The sequence below is a fragment of the Mytilus californianus genome, unplaced genomic scaffold, assembly GCF_021869535.1.
Source record: "Mytilus californianus isolate M0D057914Y unplaced genomic scaffold, xbMytCali1.0.p SCAF_5, whole genome shotgun sequence".
Taxonomy (NCBI): Eukaryota; Metazoa; Mollusca; class Bivalvia; order Mytilida; family Mytilidae; genus Mytilus; species Mytilus californianus.
Window position 1 is genome coordinate 30,787,846 of NW_026262701.1, and position 18,846 is coordinate 30,806,691.

An 18,846-nucleotide genomic window follows, 5' to 3' on the forward strand; every position below is an offset into this window, starting at 1 on the left:
TAAGAGGGAGAATACACTGGAATATTTGAACTAGTTTCTGTTCGTTATCTATCCACAAAATATATTTATCTCCAAAGGGTCAACTTAGATTACCCCGATATTCAATTTTTTTTCTCGTTTGTGTGCTTTTAAATATATACCACCTTTAATAATTTGCAAATGAAATAAGAATTCACCACACGTTTTCCATAAACATGCACGTAGTATGCCGCATATAATTCAATGGTTTCAAGTTAGACAAAGCTACAAGTTGAACAAAATGTTAAGTTCGTTTTAAAATTTGTTTTCCGCGTCTTTATAGAGATAACCCAAATATAATGAACTTACTGGCTGCAACACATTAGAAAAAAATACATACAATTAGCCTGGTCTGTGGTGGAATAGTTTATTTTTTAAATGACTTGGATTACACTGATTTCATCAGAAATTGATATATTCATCACGTGTACAAGTAATTCATTTTCGGTGCAAAAAATAAAGCTAACTTGTCATAATTTATCAATCATTGTTTACAATTTGCATTATAATAATTATAGATATACAATATCATTAAAGTATTTCTTAGAATTTACCATCGTTGATGAAGACAGTAATTTACCTCGTATATTACAAAGCTTAGTGTGCAACCTTGTACTAACGCTTTCGTTATGTTAAATTATTTGCATGTACAGACAACTTTGTACTAACGCTTTCATTATGTTAAATTATTTGCATGTACAGAGCTTATTTGACAACCGTGTGCAAACGCTTTTTATGTTTCACTTATAAAAATTATGTAAATGAACTAAGCTGCCAATAATTTAAAACAATGAAACCAATTTAGCAAATGTAATACCAGTAGTGTACATGTATTATCATGCATTATACTTTAAGTTTTCTATTTAAGTATTCTCTTTAACGAAGATCATACTATTTACATTTCGACCCCGTTGAAGCTAAGCGAATTACGAGGATTTCAAAGTTACAGTACTATCAAATTGTTTGTAAAGTAAAAAAGACTTTTAAAATATTGATAAATAACTCACATTTGACATTAATAATATGGTTCAAACTATGACACATTGACAAAAATCAAAGTTTATAACTTTATAAAGAGAAAACAAAGATGGTGAATTGAAAATCTAAGGAATCTGCGATGCCTCACCACCTTATTGACAGGGGTAATATTTTTGATTTGGTATGATTGTTCAATTTACGGCTATGATGTTAAGGACAAAATATTTTCCTCTGGCATAATTAAAATCTTTGACAAATAGTGTTTCTGAATCTAATATTTTAAGTTGGATGATTAGATTTTAAACTCTAACCTCGTTATCAATCAACCACAATCATGTATTTACTACTTCTTTCAATGACTTTGCTTTTGCTTTGAAAGTTGATTTATATAGATGCGTAGAGTATTTGTAATATCATATCTTTGTTTAAAGTAGTCGCTTGTAAAGGAACACACACATATAGGTCATTATTACAACACGGATATGTTTACATGGTGAAAAAATATGTTCATTAGTGCAAAATGTCGTCCGATGGTCATCTGACAAACTGACGTTTATTATTAAGGGAACGTTTAAACCATCAATGTGCATATAAGGAAATAAATTATGTACATTAAAAACATTCCTGTATCAATGCCCTTTTAAGATTATACAACTAACAGCCAATTTGAATCTGTAGCTATGGAATCTGATTGTTCGTGAAAATTTAAATTCAACCGCACTGACTAAGAAAAAAATACGTATGATTTCGAAGTAAACACATAATATATCTTTTCAACACCTTTTCTCGTTGAATTAGACTGAAATCTTCTAAAGGATGGAATGGGGGGGGGGTGGGAGAGGGGCAGAAACAGAGGATAGGGAATCATGTAGAGTACCGGAGGCTGATACATATTGTACCAAAAACTATATTTAGGCCTAAATACCAATAGAACCTGTAGGAACAATTCATTCTGACTAACCTAAACAGAAATATTTTGTGATTTATTCTTTTTGAAAATTACTGCTCTGACTATAGGCAAAATTGAGGCTTCCTCCTGATTTTCAACCCTACATGGTCGTTACCTAAAAAAATCGCGTGAGTTAAATTATATATTCAGTATTGCTAAACAACTGCCGCTGTAGTGGTTCACCTATTTGAATACTTTTTCATATTATGACAAACTCGCACATATTTTTCATTTTTTACCCTTTTTGGTAGGTTAAGATTTTGCTTCGCAATAGTCAGGCAAATGGGGTTCAAGTTTCGTTTTTCGAGTGGTCAAAAGATACTGTACACGTGGAAAATATTTATTAAATGAATACATCGACCAAATCGTAAGTATTTTTACAGTAGGAATCTATAAATATGAACCATTATCTAAGATTTATAAAACTGTTTTACTTGAATTTAAGAAAGTTCAAACAAATTTCTATTATGAAATTTTACTAAATTGGGAGTTTGGGATTTCGGGTAAAAATGTATTGTTCACAAAATTCAAACTTGTAGAGTAAATGAAAAACCAAAATTTAGAAAATTTCACATTGAAAGACATTCATTGAAAAATATTCAACTAGTCATCTCATTTCTGAAACATAAAGCATCTTTCAAGTCTTTCAGTAATTCATTACTTCAAAATTTGTGTTATATGTATGACCATATGAACTAATATGATAAATTCCTTCCTGTGCTCATTAATTATAAGTATTACATACATGGTATATTTACATGATAACGCATTATTTAGATAGGTAAAGCGTAAATTTTGACAGCTATTTCTGTGTAAAAATTATATGAAGTATAGCATTTTCACTTTTCCATCCTTTATTGTCCTGAACAGAAATACTGTGTATATGAAAATGAGGAAGATGTGGTATGATTGGCAATGAGACAACTCTCTACTAGACCAAATGACGTAGAAATTAACAAATGTGGGTCACCGTACGGCCTTAAACAATGAACAAAACTTATACCGAATATAGAGCTATAAAAACCAGTAGACTAAGTCCAAAATAAAATTATTAAAAGAGTTAGCACCAATTTTCCTCGGTATCACTCACATATTCAAAACCCGAAAACTATTAAAATTCGAACCCTGAAAAAACAAAAAAATATACTTGCAAGACTGTTCAACCATTTCACATTTATTAATAACATAAAAATAAAAATACGCCATAATTTTATGTTGACAGAAGTTGATGTACACACATGAAGCTGTGATACTGTGAAATTAAGGAAAGATTTATGGACTTTTCTAAATTGGTCCTTGTAGGAAGTAAAGTAAGGGGAAACTGACACGACCTGTTTTATATGCTTTCTATCATTATGGTTAAACAAACAATCATTCACATACTGTAAATTATATTAGGGATTTAAATGCAGAACGGGAGGAATTGTGATCCGCACAAATCAAAGAATTTATATATTTCAAATTTGAGTAATATAACTTAGCCATCTGCAAAACAGGAGATGTTATTGTTCTAAACAGGAGGCATTATTAATAACATGGAACCCTCGTGATACTGTCTTGTCCGATATTCAATATTTTTATGCATGAATTTGGACTTATGTATGTAGCCACATTACTCGGAAAGATCTGCGTGTAACAGTACAACGTATTTATGACTTTGCTTTTGTTTAAATAATGAAACTTTCTAAACAATGGTTAACTTTAGTCCATAAATATCAGTGACGCATCTTTACAAAAACAACCCTTTATGCGTCGTTTCTCATGTTCCATTCAATAATACACATGTAAAAAGATTGCAACAGAATAATGCAAATACCACCGGCCGATATACAGGAAGTTCGCATTTCATAAGAGCATTACCTAAATATAAAGCGATCGGTTTTATTTTTCTATTTTCAAATTTCTTATAGATCTAGCTTATGTAAACCGTTGACGTGAATTCCATAAAACTCCAATTAAAAATGTATGCGGGGAAGCGCTTTCCCATCCTTTTCTTTGGAAAATGCCTGTACAAAGTCAGGAATATAGCATTTGTTTCTCTGAGTCACTTATTTTATTTACATCTTCAAGGACATGACTCCACAAACAAATTCAATCGACGATTTCCATAAAAATCCGATGAAAAATGAGTGCGTGACAACAGTAGCGTTTTCGTGTATGAATATTATTTACAATTCTAAGGAACATAACTCTTACATATAGGATTAACGCTGATTTTCGAACTCATCCAAGATATTGTTTATGCCTACATTGACACGAATTGAATTGTACTCTGATGATGAACTGTTGGCGAAAGAGCGATTGCAATGTAAGTTTCTAAAAAAAATTTTAATTCGTAAGGGCCATAACTTTATTAACAAATTCGTAAGGGGTTCACCGGAAACCTGTGTTTCGCCTGCATGCGATTACTGCTGTCAGTGTAAAAGTGTAATGTTGACTTAAAAAGTTTCAGAAAATTCTACATGTATGAAGGTTTGAAAAAGTTATTGATGTGTAACAAACTTTAACTTCAGACTGTATCTACTTGTTAACTGTTATAAAAACTAAGTCCATTTATCAGTGAAATACGGAAAAATGAAAATAAATATTTTAAAAATTTTGTTTAGAATAATGTGTTTTGGTCATAAAAAAGCTTCTGTCCAAATTTCATAAAATTCCATGAAGATTTGACAAAGTTATTGATGACTGGAAAACTGACCTCAGACTAAATCTGAAAGTTAACTGTAAAAAAAACTAAGTCCTTTTTTTAGTGAAATTTGGAAAATATGAAAATAAATACTTTCAAAATTTTGCTCTGGATACTATATTTTGGTCAAAAACAAGCTGCTGTCCAAATTTCATAAAATTCCATGTATGTTTGACAAAGTTATTGATGTCTAAAAAAAACTTTAACCACAGACTGCACCTAAATGTTGACGTTGTCGACGCCGACGCCGATGACGGAATTGAGGATCGCTATGTCTCGCTTTCGCAAAATAAATTTCGCAGGCTCGACAAAAATCAGTCGGCGCCGATTTTCAAACGCAATTACTTATGTTAACCTTTAAAATACATTTATTTTAATCTAGTAGAGAAATTTCGGCGTGAGAGCGCTTACAATGCCTACTAGTACCCATATAATGTACATATCCAAATGGGAAAACTCACCAAAGAGGGATCGATACTGATTTTCGAACTCGATATGTCGAACGGACGGACATCAGCATTTCCAAATCCTCGCTGCGCCCCTCGTTGGGTGACAAAAGTTTGCTCAGTAAGTCAAGACAGCTACATGTTTATTCAATTCCTCTTAGTTTAATTTTGACTGCAACATAAATTCCGAATTAATGAAAAAAATGAAAACGTATGTTTATTATTGAATATATTCAATCCCTTTGGTCTACATGACTAGTTTCTGTGTTGTAATTTACAGTGGGAATAAATAAAATTAATAAAGAAATCAATGAATAAAAAATGAATTTGAGTAAATGATAATGAGTTAACGATGGCATTTATTGAAATACACATGTGAAATATATTATTTTTATGATACCTTTTTTTATGAAATGCATTACACGATCAAAGACAGAATTGAAGGTCTTTCCCATAATTATTATTTGCCTTACTACAAATTATTTTTTTTTTGTATTCGTTTTCAAGTATTTTCTTTTTAACATACTGTACATTTGCTGTGTGACAAGGGTAACATGTTGAAGTTTATGCCATACAAAAGTTGCATGCAAGAAAACGCAGAAAGGTACCAGATGCCTCTGGGTGATATAAGCTTTCAACACAAAATTCAACACACAATATAAAAATAAGAAGATGTGGTATGATTGCTAATGAGACAATCCTCCTACAGAGACCAACTGACGTTGAAGTTAACAACTATAGGTCACCGTACGGCCCCCAACAATGCGCAAAACGCATACCACATAGTACAAGCATGACACACAAATGAAAAAAAAAAAAACAAAACGGAAAACTCAGTCTATGCTAATTTTTTGCTTTAAAAATTCTAATTGTTACAACAAAATAAAGTTATATACTATAATGTTCATTGCATGATTGTCTACACACATCGCGTCAAAAAATATTACAGCTTCAACATGTAGTTACACTTTTCACAGTAATTATGGAAAAAGTAATTCCTATATTAGATAGATTTACGATAATTGTTAACGAAAGACGTGGGATGTAAAATTGAATTCATATCACAGATCATCAATAACAAAATGCAATATCAAAATTGAAGTCTGTTTGAAAGAAGCATATCTTGGATCGAAAAAAATATAAAATAAAAAAAAAAAAAAAAAAAATACATTTTAACTTCAATTAATCAACTTTATCAGTATACACAGTTTTCCAAATAGTAAGTAAAAATGTAAACAAAGTACTTACTTGACTTGGTCTTATTTTCGTTTGTGACCAAATTTCATGACTATTCGTTAAAAGAAACTTCAAATGTTAACGGTTTTAACTTTAAAACACTAAAGCCTTGTCCATTATCAAGTGTGCGGTAGATGATTTTTTTTCTGCTTGTAAGCTACGTCCGGTACAACAGATAGTTTCAATTTGTCATGTTAGAAAATACCATAATATACAAGAAACGATCCGTCACCGTTGTACTTTTCTCTTGTTATGTGTCCAAAGTTCATAAACGGTGAAATTGACAATATATCTTGTACATAAACAGTTAATAATATCTTGGATTTATTTTCTTAAAATAAAACAAAACATGACAACTCAGACTCATTAAATGTCCAAAATTGTTGTTTACAAACTCAATGATACAGTCCCTGATTAAAAACATAGAATTATATAAACTATAAATATTGTATAATGTTTGTATATGTTTTGCTTTCTACTCCAGTACAGCAGTAATCTAGAACGGTTCATATATGGTTAGACGAAATGAATGAGGAAATGTCGCAAGCTTATAAATTATATGCGGTATAATTACTAATTATTCTATTTATGGACATTGTATCCTAATTGTTACGTAACATACAAAGTCAGTTGAATTAGAAATATGGACCAAGTCTTAATGACAACTTTCAATTTATGTTTCTTGTGAAAAAAAAAAAATATAAAAAGACTTAATCATTTGCTAATGTAAGTTATATAACTTTCATTTGAAATCAGATTCCCATGACATACTATCAGTATTTGAGAGAGTATTGATGAAGGCCGTATGATAATATCTAGATGTTTGTTTTCATCAGTTGTGTGGTTGGGGTGCTGTCTCATTGACGTATATGCCTTTTATGCATAAACAATCAGTGGCCTATATAATAGTCACATAAAAAATTCAAGCGATTTTCAGGCTTACAACATGATTTAACAACATATCTACGCAATGCATAACCCTGCAATAGGTAAACAATTCCAGGTATATGTGACAACAAACTGCTCCATGTTATACGGAATATTAAGACCGAAACCTAAGTCGTTGGAACACTTCTACGATTATAGTCTATTTGCCATTTACCGATCTATTATTACACACTTTTAACACAAGCTGTTTCTTTTTGCCAGTTGTAGACTGGTTCCAAACCAGACAAAATATGATGTTGTCCATGCAAAGCATAATCAGATGAAAATGATATATTGACATTTGAACCAGTTGTTATTGAAAAATTGTTGATGCCTTATATGTTCAAGAACAAGAAGAGTATTAAGTAAGTAAGTAAGTTATTGAAAGAACTATTGATATCAAAAAATGTTAGCTTAACAAAAGATTCAATGTAATTAAAAGATTTGAAAAAAAAATTACAAACATTACGCACAGATAAATGTTCTCTTTCCATTACCTCTTACTATTAAATGAACCTTCATGTCCCTTCTATGGGAAACAACTCGTACAAATGGATCTCTGATAACAATGTCAGTTACGGATTGGCAAATAGTCTATTAAACTTTAAGCTTTTATTTTCCGGACAGTGTCTTGATTGAGATTCGGTGTGTTTGAATGATCAATATAACATGAAGTTATTTGTAAAGCGGTCTATTCATGATATTTAACCCTTTATAACATTTGTTGTATTTGTTTTTTGATAAATTATTTTCTCGTGACATTGCAACAAATCCACGATCTGATCAAAATATACAACTCTTAGGTTATTTACCTTACAGAAAGACCACTGACTTTCAATGTGTTCTACATTATGACAGAAATTGTAGCTTTTGTGTAACCATCATTTAAGTGTTTCACAAGAATATCACATATAAAAAAAATAATAATAACAAAAATACCGAACTCCAAGGTTAATTTAAAAAGGGAGAGTCCATAAAAACTGACAAAATCAAACGTTATCAACCAACGGAACGAGTGAAAACAACTGTTAAGTTCCTGACTCGGTACAGGCATTTTCCGAAGAAAATGGTGGGTTAAACCTGGTTTTATAGCTAGCTAAACCTCCTGCTTGTATGACATTTATTTATAGTTCCGTTATATTGACAGAATTGGGTGAGCAAACCAAACAGACATAAAAGGTTAATGTGACAACAATTTGGATTCAGCAGCCAAAACGGTGTAAACATACATCACAGACATACAACACAACTGACTAAACAATTGAAACAAACATACAACAAATCTAACAAAGACGCCAAGAAAAAAGGCGTTGTAGTTGAAAGCAAATTGACAAAGACACCTACAAAAAAGTGTTTGACGTTGATAGTTAATTTGCTAAGATGCCGATAATTTTTTTTTAGTTGATAGTACATACCATATATTGTATACACTTTTTCGAAAAAGTACAAACTAAGTGAAATATAAATACAAGGGTAAACAAAATGGAAACGACACTAAAAATCTCTTGCGTCTGAATCGCACCTTAGTCAAGATAAAAGGTTAAACGACAGGATTAGGGAAATGATGCATCCGTAATATACTCATTGTCCAACAGGATGTCACATTGATCAGGAATTAAAAAAAAACATTTTTCAAACTTACACAAGACTGTCGGTTCTTCTTCCGAAATAAAAAATACAGCCTACGTATTTGAAGTCCCTATTTCAAAATGAATTAATGAAACTATGATCTTCTGATAGTTTCTCTTATTAACGACTCCGGGTTATGTACAGAGTAAATGATAACCTTCCAAGAACAATGGAATTATTGTCAGTGATCCCGGAACTGTGGCAAAGAAGTAATCTCAAACAATAAACTATTTAACTGAGAACACTTTGATACAAAAGGTGAAATTTGTTCACTATCCCGAACAAGTAATTTGATCAATATAAATCAAGGCATTAAATACAATGTCTATTTGTTATTCTCTGTGAATTTTTAATTAACATCTAAATTTGAGTCATGTCGTTTTATATAATATATATATATATATAGATAATCAATAATACGCATGAACTGTATTAAAATAATTAAATTTTAAACTTCTTTTAAAAATATGATAGAAAAGAAGCGCTAACAATGATTCCTTTGTAGTCTCTAGTTTTACTGAATGAACAATTGTTGTTCTTGTTTTAAATGTATAGATGCTTATGGTTTTTCCTTTTACAGGACAGAAGATAATTTAAACAGTTCTTTTATCTAATCATGCTGTTGTATAATGTGAGGCAACAGTCTATTCAACCTCGATATGGAAGTTGCGGAATAGATATTTTTCATGAATTTATATGAGCCTTTATTTGTCATATATACCATTTTTCTTATTTTAAATTTACTGTGTAAGGGAAACTTTTTTATCTTTTACTTTTACCAAAGTTAAAAGAGAAAAGAAGATAAAAACGATGAAAGACAGCTAGATAAACAATATGGCCAAATGAAAAAAAATGAAAAGAATTACAAGAGCCCACAAAACAACACACAGAAAACTAGAGAAACACAAGTCCCACCAGAACAGGGATTGAACTCAGGTGCTGGAAAATGAGTTCGACATTCGTTCGGCAGCCATCGCTTCGCCTATGCCGCTTAATAAAGGGACACTTTGATCACAACGAAATTGTAACAAACAAAAAAGAAAAAGCAGGACACGTGAGAACAACAACAAAGCAATGAAATCAAATAATAAACAAGCATGTAATAATCTTTCTGATTATTTTGTTGTATAGAATGCATTATATTTGAAACGTGAAATCATGTCTGTCTTTTAAGGCACCCACGAATGAGTTTTAATATAGTATAGTAATCTTAGATCGAAAATTAAATAAAAACTCATTGCGTTTGTAGGATATCTTCTGTTCGGGATATAATTATCCTACTTATTAAGATACAATTTAGCTGTTGGAATACATTGAACAAAATTCTGATTGAAAATAAACACGCACATGTTTATTTATGTCGAAGAGTCAAGCATTAAGACGTCGAGGATTAAGTCAACATCCTTATGTGGTAAAAAAGCAATGACCTTGGGTTTTCTAATGATACGAGGAAAACACTACAGACGTAGGGAAAATGAGACAGAGAAATTGAATATTGATGCTGTCAAGTACATTATCCTCAGATTCGATTATAAGAGAAATCATATTATAATGCCACTAAATTAAAATATGTAAAGTACACCGCTATAGATGGAGAGTCCAGTGCGGTAGATATAAATCTCCAGCGCTTGACTTAAGATCTACAGCGCTGGACTTTACATCTCCAGCACTAGAGATGTAGACTTTACATCTACAGCGTTCTACTTTACATCTCCAGCGCTAGGCTGTTTATATATCTACATCGCTAAACTTTAAATTTGCAGGGCAAGACTTTTCATCTACAGTGCTGGACGTTATGTACTTAATCTCCAGCGCTTGACTTTAGATCTACAGAGCTGAAAGTTAGATCTCCATCGCTTGACTTTAACTAAATGTACATGTACAGCGCTGGACTTGAGATTTCCAGCGCTGAACTTTAGACCTACCGCGCTAGACTTTACATCTCCATCTTGACTTTGAAAAACCACAACCCTTTATCTGTATGAGACCAACAGGGCTCCGTAGATTCCTACCTGTTATATGATTGCTGTCAAATAATGAAACAGAATTAAATCAGATATTGATGTTGTTTAGTACATCATCATTCAAGGTCTTGAAAAGTAACTTGATATTCCTACCTGTAGTATGATTTCCGTCAAATCGTTTCTTGTGATTGTATAAATAGAAATAAACGACAAAAACCAACATAGGAGGGAAGTGCAATAAAACAAGGTGTTTTATGAATCAAGTTATTTAACTCGTGGAAAAAATGCTAACAAAAATATTTTAAGGAAATGCCACAAAGGATATTTTAACCACGGAAGTTTCCCCCCTATTGTTCATTGTTATATCGTAACATTTTGGTTATCATTAGGGGAACTAAGCAAACAATGGCTTACATATTTTATCTGAATATATCAATACTCATCCAATAACTTATCTAGAGCGATCAAGTTTATGTAAATGTATTCTTTGTCTCCTTGATGTATCGAATACCAAGGCAAACAATGTATAATGTAAATCATTTCCTGAGAAATCATACATAATAAATAATAAATAAACTTATTACGCACCTAATTTTCACAATAACAAGTCCGACAAATGCAGATCTCAATATCTTATACGATTTTGATACAATGCACATGTATATATATGCTTTGGTCGCCATTTTATATCGGACATCTGGTATATTTATATATTTCATTGCACAAATAGACTAAATGCTGACATTAATTATAATTTATGGAAGATTCATAAGTTATTATTCGCATACTTGATAATTGTACCGAAAATATTTAATATTCATGAATTCTTCGTTTTTTGAAACATCAAACTAATCCAACTGACGGCAAATGAACTGAATTCATTAAACTCACTTTCAATTTTTTTTTGATAATTTGATTTAATACTTTGCAATTCTAGGTGACGCACAATACGGGGGTGTCTGTAATAAAAATTGCATTTTATTAAACCTCTCATAAATATTTTTCTGCATATATTGCAATAATTTTTCATTATTATTTGAGAAAAAAAATCGACCAAATTCTAAAAGCCTTAAATGAATTGAACAAGACTTCACCGCCCAAGGGACCTCGATGCATGTTTTTATATTTTGAAATAATAGTTTAAAAACAATTGAATTCTTCTGAAACTGATATTGTGCGAATCATAAACAATTTTGCAGACCAATAACCAATTTTGCAGACTAATTGTCCTCATCGCGTAAACGGCAAAATGCATTCCATTTTGTTAATATTCAAAAGATACACAAAGCGCTCTTTAAACTGTTTTTTTTTCAATGTCAAAATATTCTAGATTTATGGTTTTCCTATAAAAAATAACAAATCATTCAGGTTTCAACAATTACAATTGTCAACATATATCTTGAGCGGAATGAACCTGATTCTTTAAACACCTGAATCAATTGTAAATAGATTACCAAAGATCCATCTTCAGCATCAATTTATCCTTCAAGTTTAAAATAGAAAAAAATTATCAAACCACAATATAAACAAATGATCGTTGCTTTTCATGACGTTGTGAATACACCATTATCAACCTCGTTCAATGAATTTTGTTTTGTGTTTTGAAAAATGAAATTGTTATAAATTGTCGAAAAAGTACAAAGAAAGTGAAAAAAATAATATATACAAAATAATCCAGTCGTTGTTTTCCAGTAAAAAATATTCATCCTTTCCTTTCTTGAAGAAAAAAATATATTCACTTATTAGTTTTTTTTTTATTGATCTTCAATCCACACACAGAAGGCGTTCAGTAAATAAACTTCGTTTTTCAAATAAAAGCAAATTCGGATAGACAAATCAATCGATCAATTCCTTCTATTTGAATATCGCTTGAAATTTGTACTTTTGTAAGAGTACATCCGTCAATTGTTATTTTGAGTATGTTTTTTATGTTGGTTTTCCCCGCTTTTTAAAATTTTACAGATATGATGTATTACGTAATTATAATGAATTAACGGTCACTTTTTTTTTACAATTATGGTTTTCCTAATAAACAATCACATGTCGTGATGTAATGCTTGAACGACGTGTTAGCTAAAATAGTCTTCAAAAACATTGAAGATCTGGCTGTCAGAACGATTATGATCAATAGAAAAAAGGCTACAGTAGAATAAAGTATAAACATTCTGAACTAATAAAATCTGCAATTCTTTAAATCTGTTCAGATAAGATAATCTCTAGTGTGCAAAGTTTGTTCTTATGTTGTATTGTTACACCACTGTCCCAGGCGGCCCGTCCCATGTAAGGGAGAAGGTTCGGCGCCAGCAAACAGGTTTAATTATATATCCCTTGTAATTTTTTATTAACTACATGTATTTGCATTCAGGTGTCACAGGTCAAATATATTCGTTCATTATGAGTTAATTTACGTTTTTTGATTGAGTTAAGCCTTCCAATTGATATTTTATAGTGTGTTTTTCTATGTTGTGATGTTATACTATTGTTTTAGAAAAGTGAGAAGGTTTGGTACCATTGAAACGTTTAATCCCGCTGCAAATGTTTGCACCTGTCCTAAGTCAGGAATCTGATTACAGTAGTTGTCGTCTGTTTATGTAGTTCATACGTGTTTCTCGTTTCTCGTTTTTATATAGATTAGACCGTTGGTTTTTCCGTTTGAATGGTTTTACACTAGTAATTTTTTGGGGCCCTTTATAGCTTGCTAATTTTGAGCTAATGCTCCGTGTTGAAGGCCATACCTTGACCTATAATGGTTTACTTTTATAAATTGTAACTTGGATGGAGAGTTGTCTCATTAGCACTCATACCACATCTTCCTATATCTATTAACCCCGCCACATTCTGTATGTGTCTGTCCCAATTCGGGAGCCTTTAATTCAATGGTTGTCGTTTGTTGCTGTATATAATATTTGGTTTTCGTTTAATGTTTGTTTTTACCTAAATCTGGCCGTTTGTTTTCTTATTTGAAATTTTTCACATTTGTCATTTCGGGCCTTGTATAGCTTAATATGCGGTATGAGTTTTGCTCATTGTTGAAGACCGCACGGTGACCTATAATTGTTAACTTCTATGTCATTTGGTCTCTGGTAGAGAGACATCACATCTTCCTTTTTTATATTAGACTGCCACAGATGTTGGTGTTGTCCTTTGTAAAAGGAAGTCTCAATAAGTTATAATGTCACAATTAAGACAAAGAAAATATAAAAAGATTCGCACAAGAGGGTAGGAAAAATAACATTCTAAGTAATACCATTTAGGAAAGTCCAATTCTTACCATTCTAAAGAGTCCAAGTAATACCATTGTTATACCTCGGGCCAATTTGAAAATTCAAAATGATGGCCGCGATGGTCTTTCAAACACCAAATATTAGCCCTTGTATCGTGTAAAATGATGCATTAATAATTAATAATACAACAAATGAATTGTTGTTAGGGTGCATCTTTGATTTGATGAAAGCATTAGATATGTTAGAAATTCTAAATATTTGTTGATATTTCAATGGTTCAAACGCAATCTGTCGTCTTTAATATAAGTCTTAAAACTCTATCATAATTAAATACAAGTATGTTGTCTAGCAAATATTATTACCAGTCGTACAGCACATATTACCACAGAGGTGAACCTCTCTATGTCATATGCTTTTGTGGTTAGCGTCGCTTTTGTTATTTCTATCGCAGATGTCGGGATTTTATTTTTTTTAGTAATTAATGTTTAAACCACAAAATAATATGGCCAAAAATATCCTGTTAAATACTGTAAGTTGAAAAGTTTAACATCAATGTTTAAGACAACAAGCCATATGATTACAAATTACCAAAATAAAATGTAAATTTATTATCATAATTTATTTTTCGGTATTTGGTTTGAGTACGAAATGATTACTTTTGGCAATAAATATAAAACTATAATATGGCAGCGTATTACATTTACAAAGGTCATAATTGTATTTTTTACTACGTCATGATTCATTTTGTATAAAAAGTCATACAAGGGACAATTTGAATCTTTCGATTTATTTTCCAAGTCTGTTTTCTTAGGGAACAGTTTTTACGGTACACGAAGCTTCAGATATTTTTCTTATTGTTTTCAAGCAGATTTTTACAAAATGTACCATTTTGACGATATTTCCAACGTAAGGCGGTGGCAAATTAACTCGTGACTGTCAGAACGATAATGATGAATATCAAAATGGGCTTTAGTAAAATATAGTTATAAAAAAAGTATTCTAAAATGTCAAACTCTGCAATTCTTTAATTTTTTTATTAAAATTACATAATCTCTCTTGTGCAAATGTAAAGACTTTTACTGCTGGTGGTGTCTTTAGGACGCTTGGATTGTTTTTTGAAGATTTTGCTTTTTCCGTTTTCTTAAATTATTGGTACTAGCCCCAATTAGTAGAGACGCTTTGTAAGTATTAAGTTTGATAACTCAATTTTAACTGAAGTTCATAAGAATGTTTTTCTCAACGGACAACAATTGTCCAGTTGTAACCACTATAATTTGCACTGTTCTTTCTATCTTGATAATATTTTGACAACTGAACTCCCTTATTTACATGACGTCTACTATAAACATAGACTAGTAGAGGGCGCAGGGGAAGGTGGTTATATTTAAAAATTAAAAAAAGTCTGCAGTAGTTAAAAAAAAACACTTTTGATATGGATTATTGGTTATATTTATTTTTATGATTGCTGACTTCACTCAAATTTCTTGCAATATCTGTTGTTATTTCAATAAACAATAATTGCTTTTTAATTATTTGTATTCCAAAATTTTTGTTTGATACGTTTTCCCCATTTATTTGTCATTTTTTTTTGTTACTGATATTGAGTAATTTTCAATATGGTACATGTATTTAAAATCTTCATTAGGGATATCTGACTTATATTTATTAAAGAGCGTGTGAAAATTTGTAACGTCGTATTAAAGGTTCCCTCTATTGTATCAAGTATCTGACCATATTAAAGTTTCGTAGTATACCGATTCTTAAATATCAATAATGCTTTTAACACGATAAAATTGATGAATCAGCAGTTTTTGTCATACGTTGCAGGGTTGCATTGCATCGCGAATAATTGCAAAAGAAATAACTTTTAAAAAATGTTGTACTTGAACAACTAACAGCCTTCTAAAAAGCTGACAATAAGAAAATAAGTTTCTTTTCTAAAAAGCTTGTAATTTGACAAATAATAGCTTTTCTAAAAAGCTTGTAATTTGACAAATAGTATTTTTTCTCAAAAGCTTAGAATTGGATATGTAATAGCTTTTCTATTTCTAAAGACCTTATCGTCTCAAAGCTGATAAAATGAAAAAAGTTGTCATTTTTGGCTTTTGTAGTTTCATCCAGAGGAGGTTGATCATCAAAGAATGCAATAATATATAACTACAGGGTTGAGTTGAATACAAAAAGTCCCCCCCCCCAAAAAAAATAAAATAAATGTTGAACATAATTATTATATTTACCATAAAAAAATGCAATATAAGCCCCTCAGAACTTGACATACCTTCTAGTTACGCACTAATGTATACTAAAGTCAGGCAAGCTTTTTGAAATTTGATACTTGTCCCTTTTGTGTTTTTAATACATGTATTTTCGACTCATTTTAGATTTCATGTGATTCGACAATTAGGTTGTATGGAATCCATGGAAGCAATGTAATAAAAAAAAATGCAATGAACTTTTATTGTTCGATAAGTTGGAGAATGATTACAGACAGGTCGGTGCATAAAATCGGAACAACAAAAGGAAATTACATAGTTAAAACATTGAATATCTGGACTATATTCGCAAATATTTCACTGTTTCGACATCAACATGTTCAGTCCATGTAGCATAAAAAAATAACATACACGTGTAGCTTGTGCATGCCTCTCACCATGGAGATGGTTCCTCGTGCATCTCACATAATATATATTTAAAAAATTTACATAAATAGATAAAGATGTCCATATAATAATGATCAATTACTGAACGTGAAAGTATGCTCAATAATTTTTTGACAGCTGATTGACAGGTCACAATGTCATGATATGATTGTATCATTACCTTGTCATTTTAAATTTTTTATTTTTTACATAATAATTTAATTTTATCATATGCTATGTTTACTGCTCTTAATTGACGATCAACAATGTTTTATGGCTGAATTTGTTATAATTTATTTTTTTAACATTTATTGTCAAATTTTATTACTTCAGACTTTTTAACCTAGTAAGTTTTTTTACAAAATCATTTAGGAATTTTTAGTTTTAAATGTTCATACGTGCTTTTTAAACGTTTTTAAATAATTGCACTGTACAAGAAATGTAAACGTATCGTACAATTTTTATATTATTTGCATTTTTAACAATCATCATAATGATTGCTTCTGTGAAAGGATATGATAAAATTGAGAATAGAAATTGGGAATGTGTCAAAGAAACAACAACCCGACCAAAGAGCAGAAAACAGCTCTTCAAACGAGAAAACTAACGTCCCGATTTATATACAAAACAATGAACGAAAAACAAAAATTGTACGAATATAAGTGAATATATTCCCCAATGATATATAGTTTTAAATAAACTTACGAGTCGTATAGTCCATTTTCCAATTACCGACTTTATTTGTTATGCATGAATGAATACAGGGAAACAACACATAGGTACAAAATAACGTATGATATGCGTTTCCCTACTTATACTGGGCAAATAGAATGAGCATGTTGTAAAATGTCGGTTCTGACAATAATTTCCCATTTGTAAGTGCATTACAAATTTGTGGTAAATATTTAACATAAAGTGCAAAGATCTGCCATCAACAAAAAACTCTTTGAAGTACATCAAGAATGCACGCGTTGTCGTGATAAGAGTACACTTACTCGTAATTCAAAGTATCTGAAAACAGGAAGTAGGTAAACAAAATCTCACACACGTTACAACTCATCACTGTTGAGTGGTTGGCCAAATATGAAGTCATTCTAATAAGTAGTTACTGACGAAAAAGTTTAAGTTCATTCAAGATATTGAAAATTTCAAAGTATCTGCAAACAGGAAGTTGGTTTCTAAAGTGCTTACACGTTTTAAGTTATCAATGACAAGCCGCTGATTAAATATAAAGTCATTCTGTTCAGTAGTTTCTGAGAAAAGTGCGACGAACAGGCGTTTTGCATTTGCGCCGATCAGCATTTCGGCGCAATGTCATACGCTCCTGACGAACATGTTAGTTGGACGATCGGACGGAGGAACAGACAGGCGGACAGACAAGTTGATTGCAGTATAGCCTCTACTTTAAAAGTGGGGGTATAAATACACCAAGATACAAAGAATTTAAAGGATACCACTGACATGGTTCCAATTCTTCAACTGAAAGAAAAATGGATAACCATTACTTCAGCATTTGATTGTCATTATGAAGTTATATATGTACATGTATATAAAATAAAATAAAAAGAATACTAATGATGAAAAAAAACATCACTGATCGATTTCGAACTTAGGTTAGCTACTCTTGCTTTTGATTTAAAGCAATTTTCATTATAAATCTTCACCCACAAAAAATATGTTGAAGTATTGAAATGTGAACGACCTTAGAGACACAGGTTGATTGATAGTCAATTATTACTCTTGACAATTATGCCTTTAACATTTATCATTTTACTAATATTTATGTTATAGTTTATTATAACTTCTGTAAATTCTGTCGATTGCTCATTCAGATTTATGGAGATGCCATTTAAATATGAAGTAGTTGATTATCAGAATTCAACAAGGGAAGAGTATGAATTTATCGTAATAAAGGAGAAAAATATTTTACGACATTGGCAGCACTCATAATTGTGGCTTGAGTAACACTCTCGTTCCATGGTTTGAACACTGCCATACATATCCTTGGCAAAACTCGAATGCAATGCTTAAGCAAATCATACATACATATATTATACATACCGCTAATAAAACTTTGGTCAATACTGTATGTTTTCAGTGGGGTTCTTACAGATTTTGCATATTTACCGACTGAAGAAAAACATTAACTA

At 31.0% G+C, this 18,846-nt stretch overlaps 1 protein-coding gene across 5 annotated transcripts in view; it reads right to left on the reverse strand.

Annotated features, from left to right (window-relative positions):
* LOC127703161 (uncharacterized) overlaps positions 1-18,846 on the reverse strand; it is a 56,890-nt gene that overhangs the window by 30,724 nt on the left and 7,320 nt on the right. Inside the window, exon 1 of one of the 5 annotated variants that reach the window (XM_052207686.1) lies at positions 10,795-10,896. The exons of 1 other annotated variant lie outside the window; for it this stretch is intronic. Coding sequence is in view for 2 of the 4 variants with exons in the window: in XM_052207684.1 (XP_052063644.1) it covers position 6,326 (1 nt within the window). In the remaining 2 variants the exon portion in view is untranslated. Of the gene's footprint in view, positions 1-6,325; positions 6,834-8,882; positions 8,932-10,794; positions 10,897-18,846 lie in introns of those variants that run through there. 3 more of the 5 variants (XM_052207687.1, XM_052207684.1, XM_052207688.1) reach the window with 3 other exon arrangements.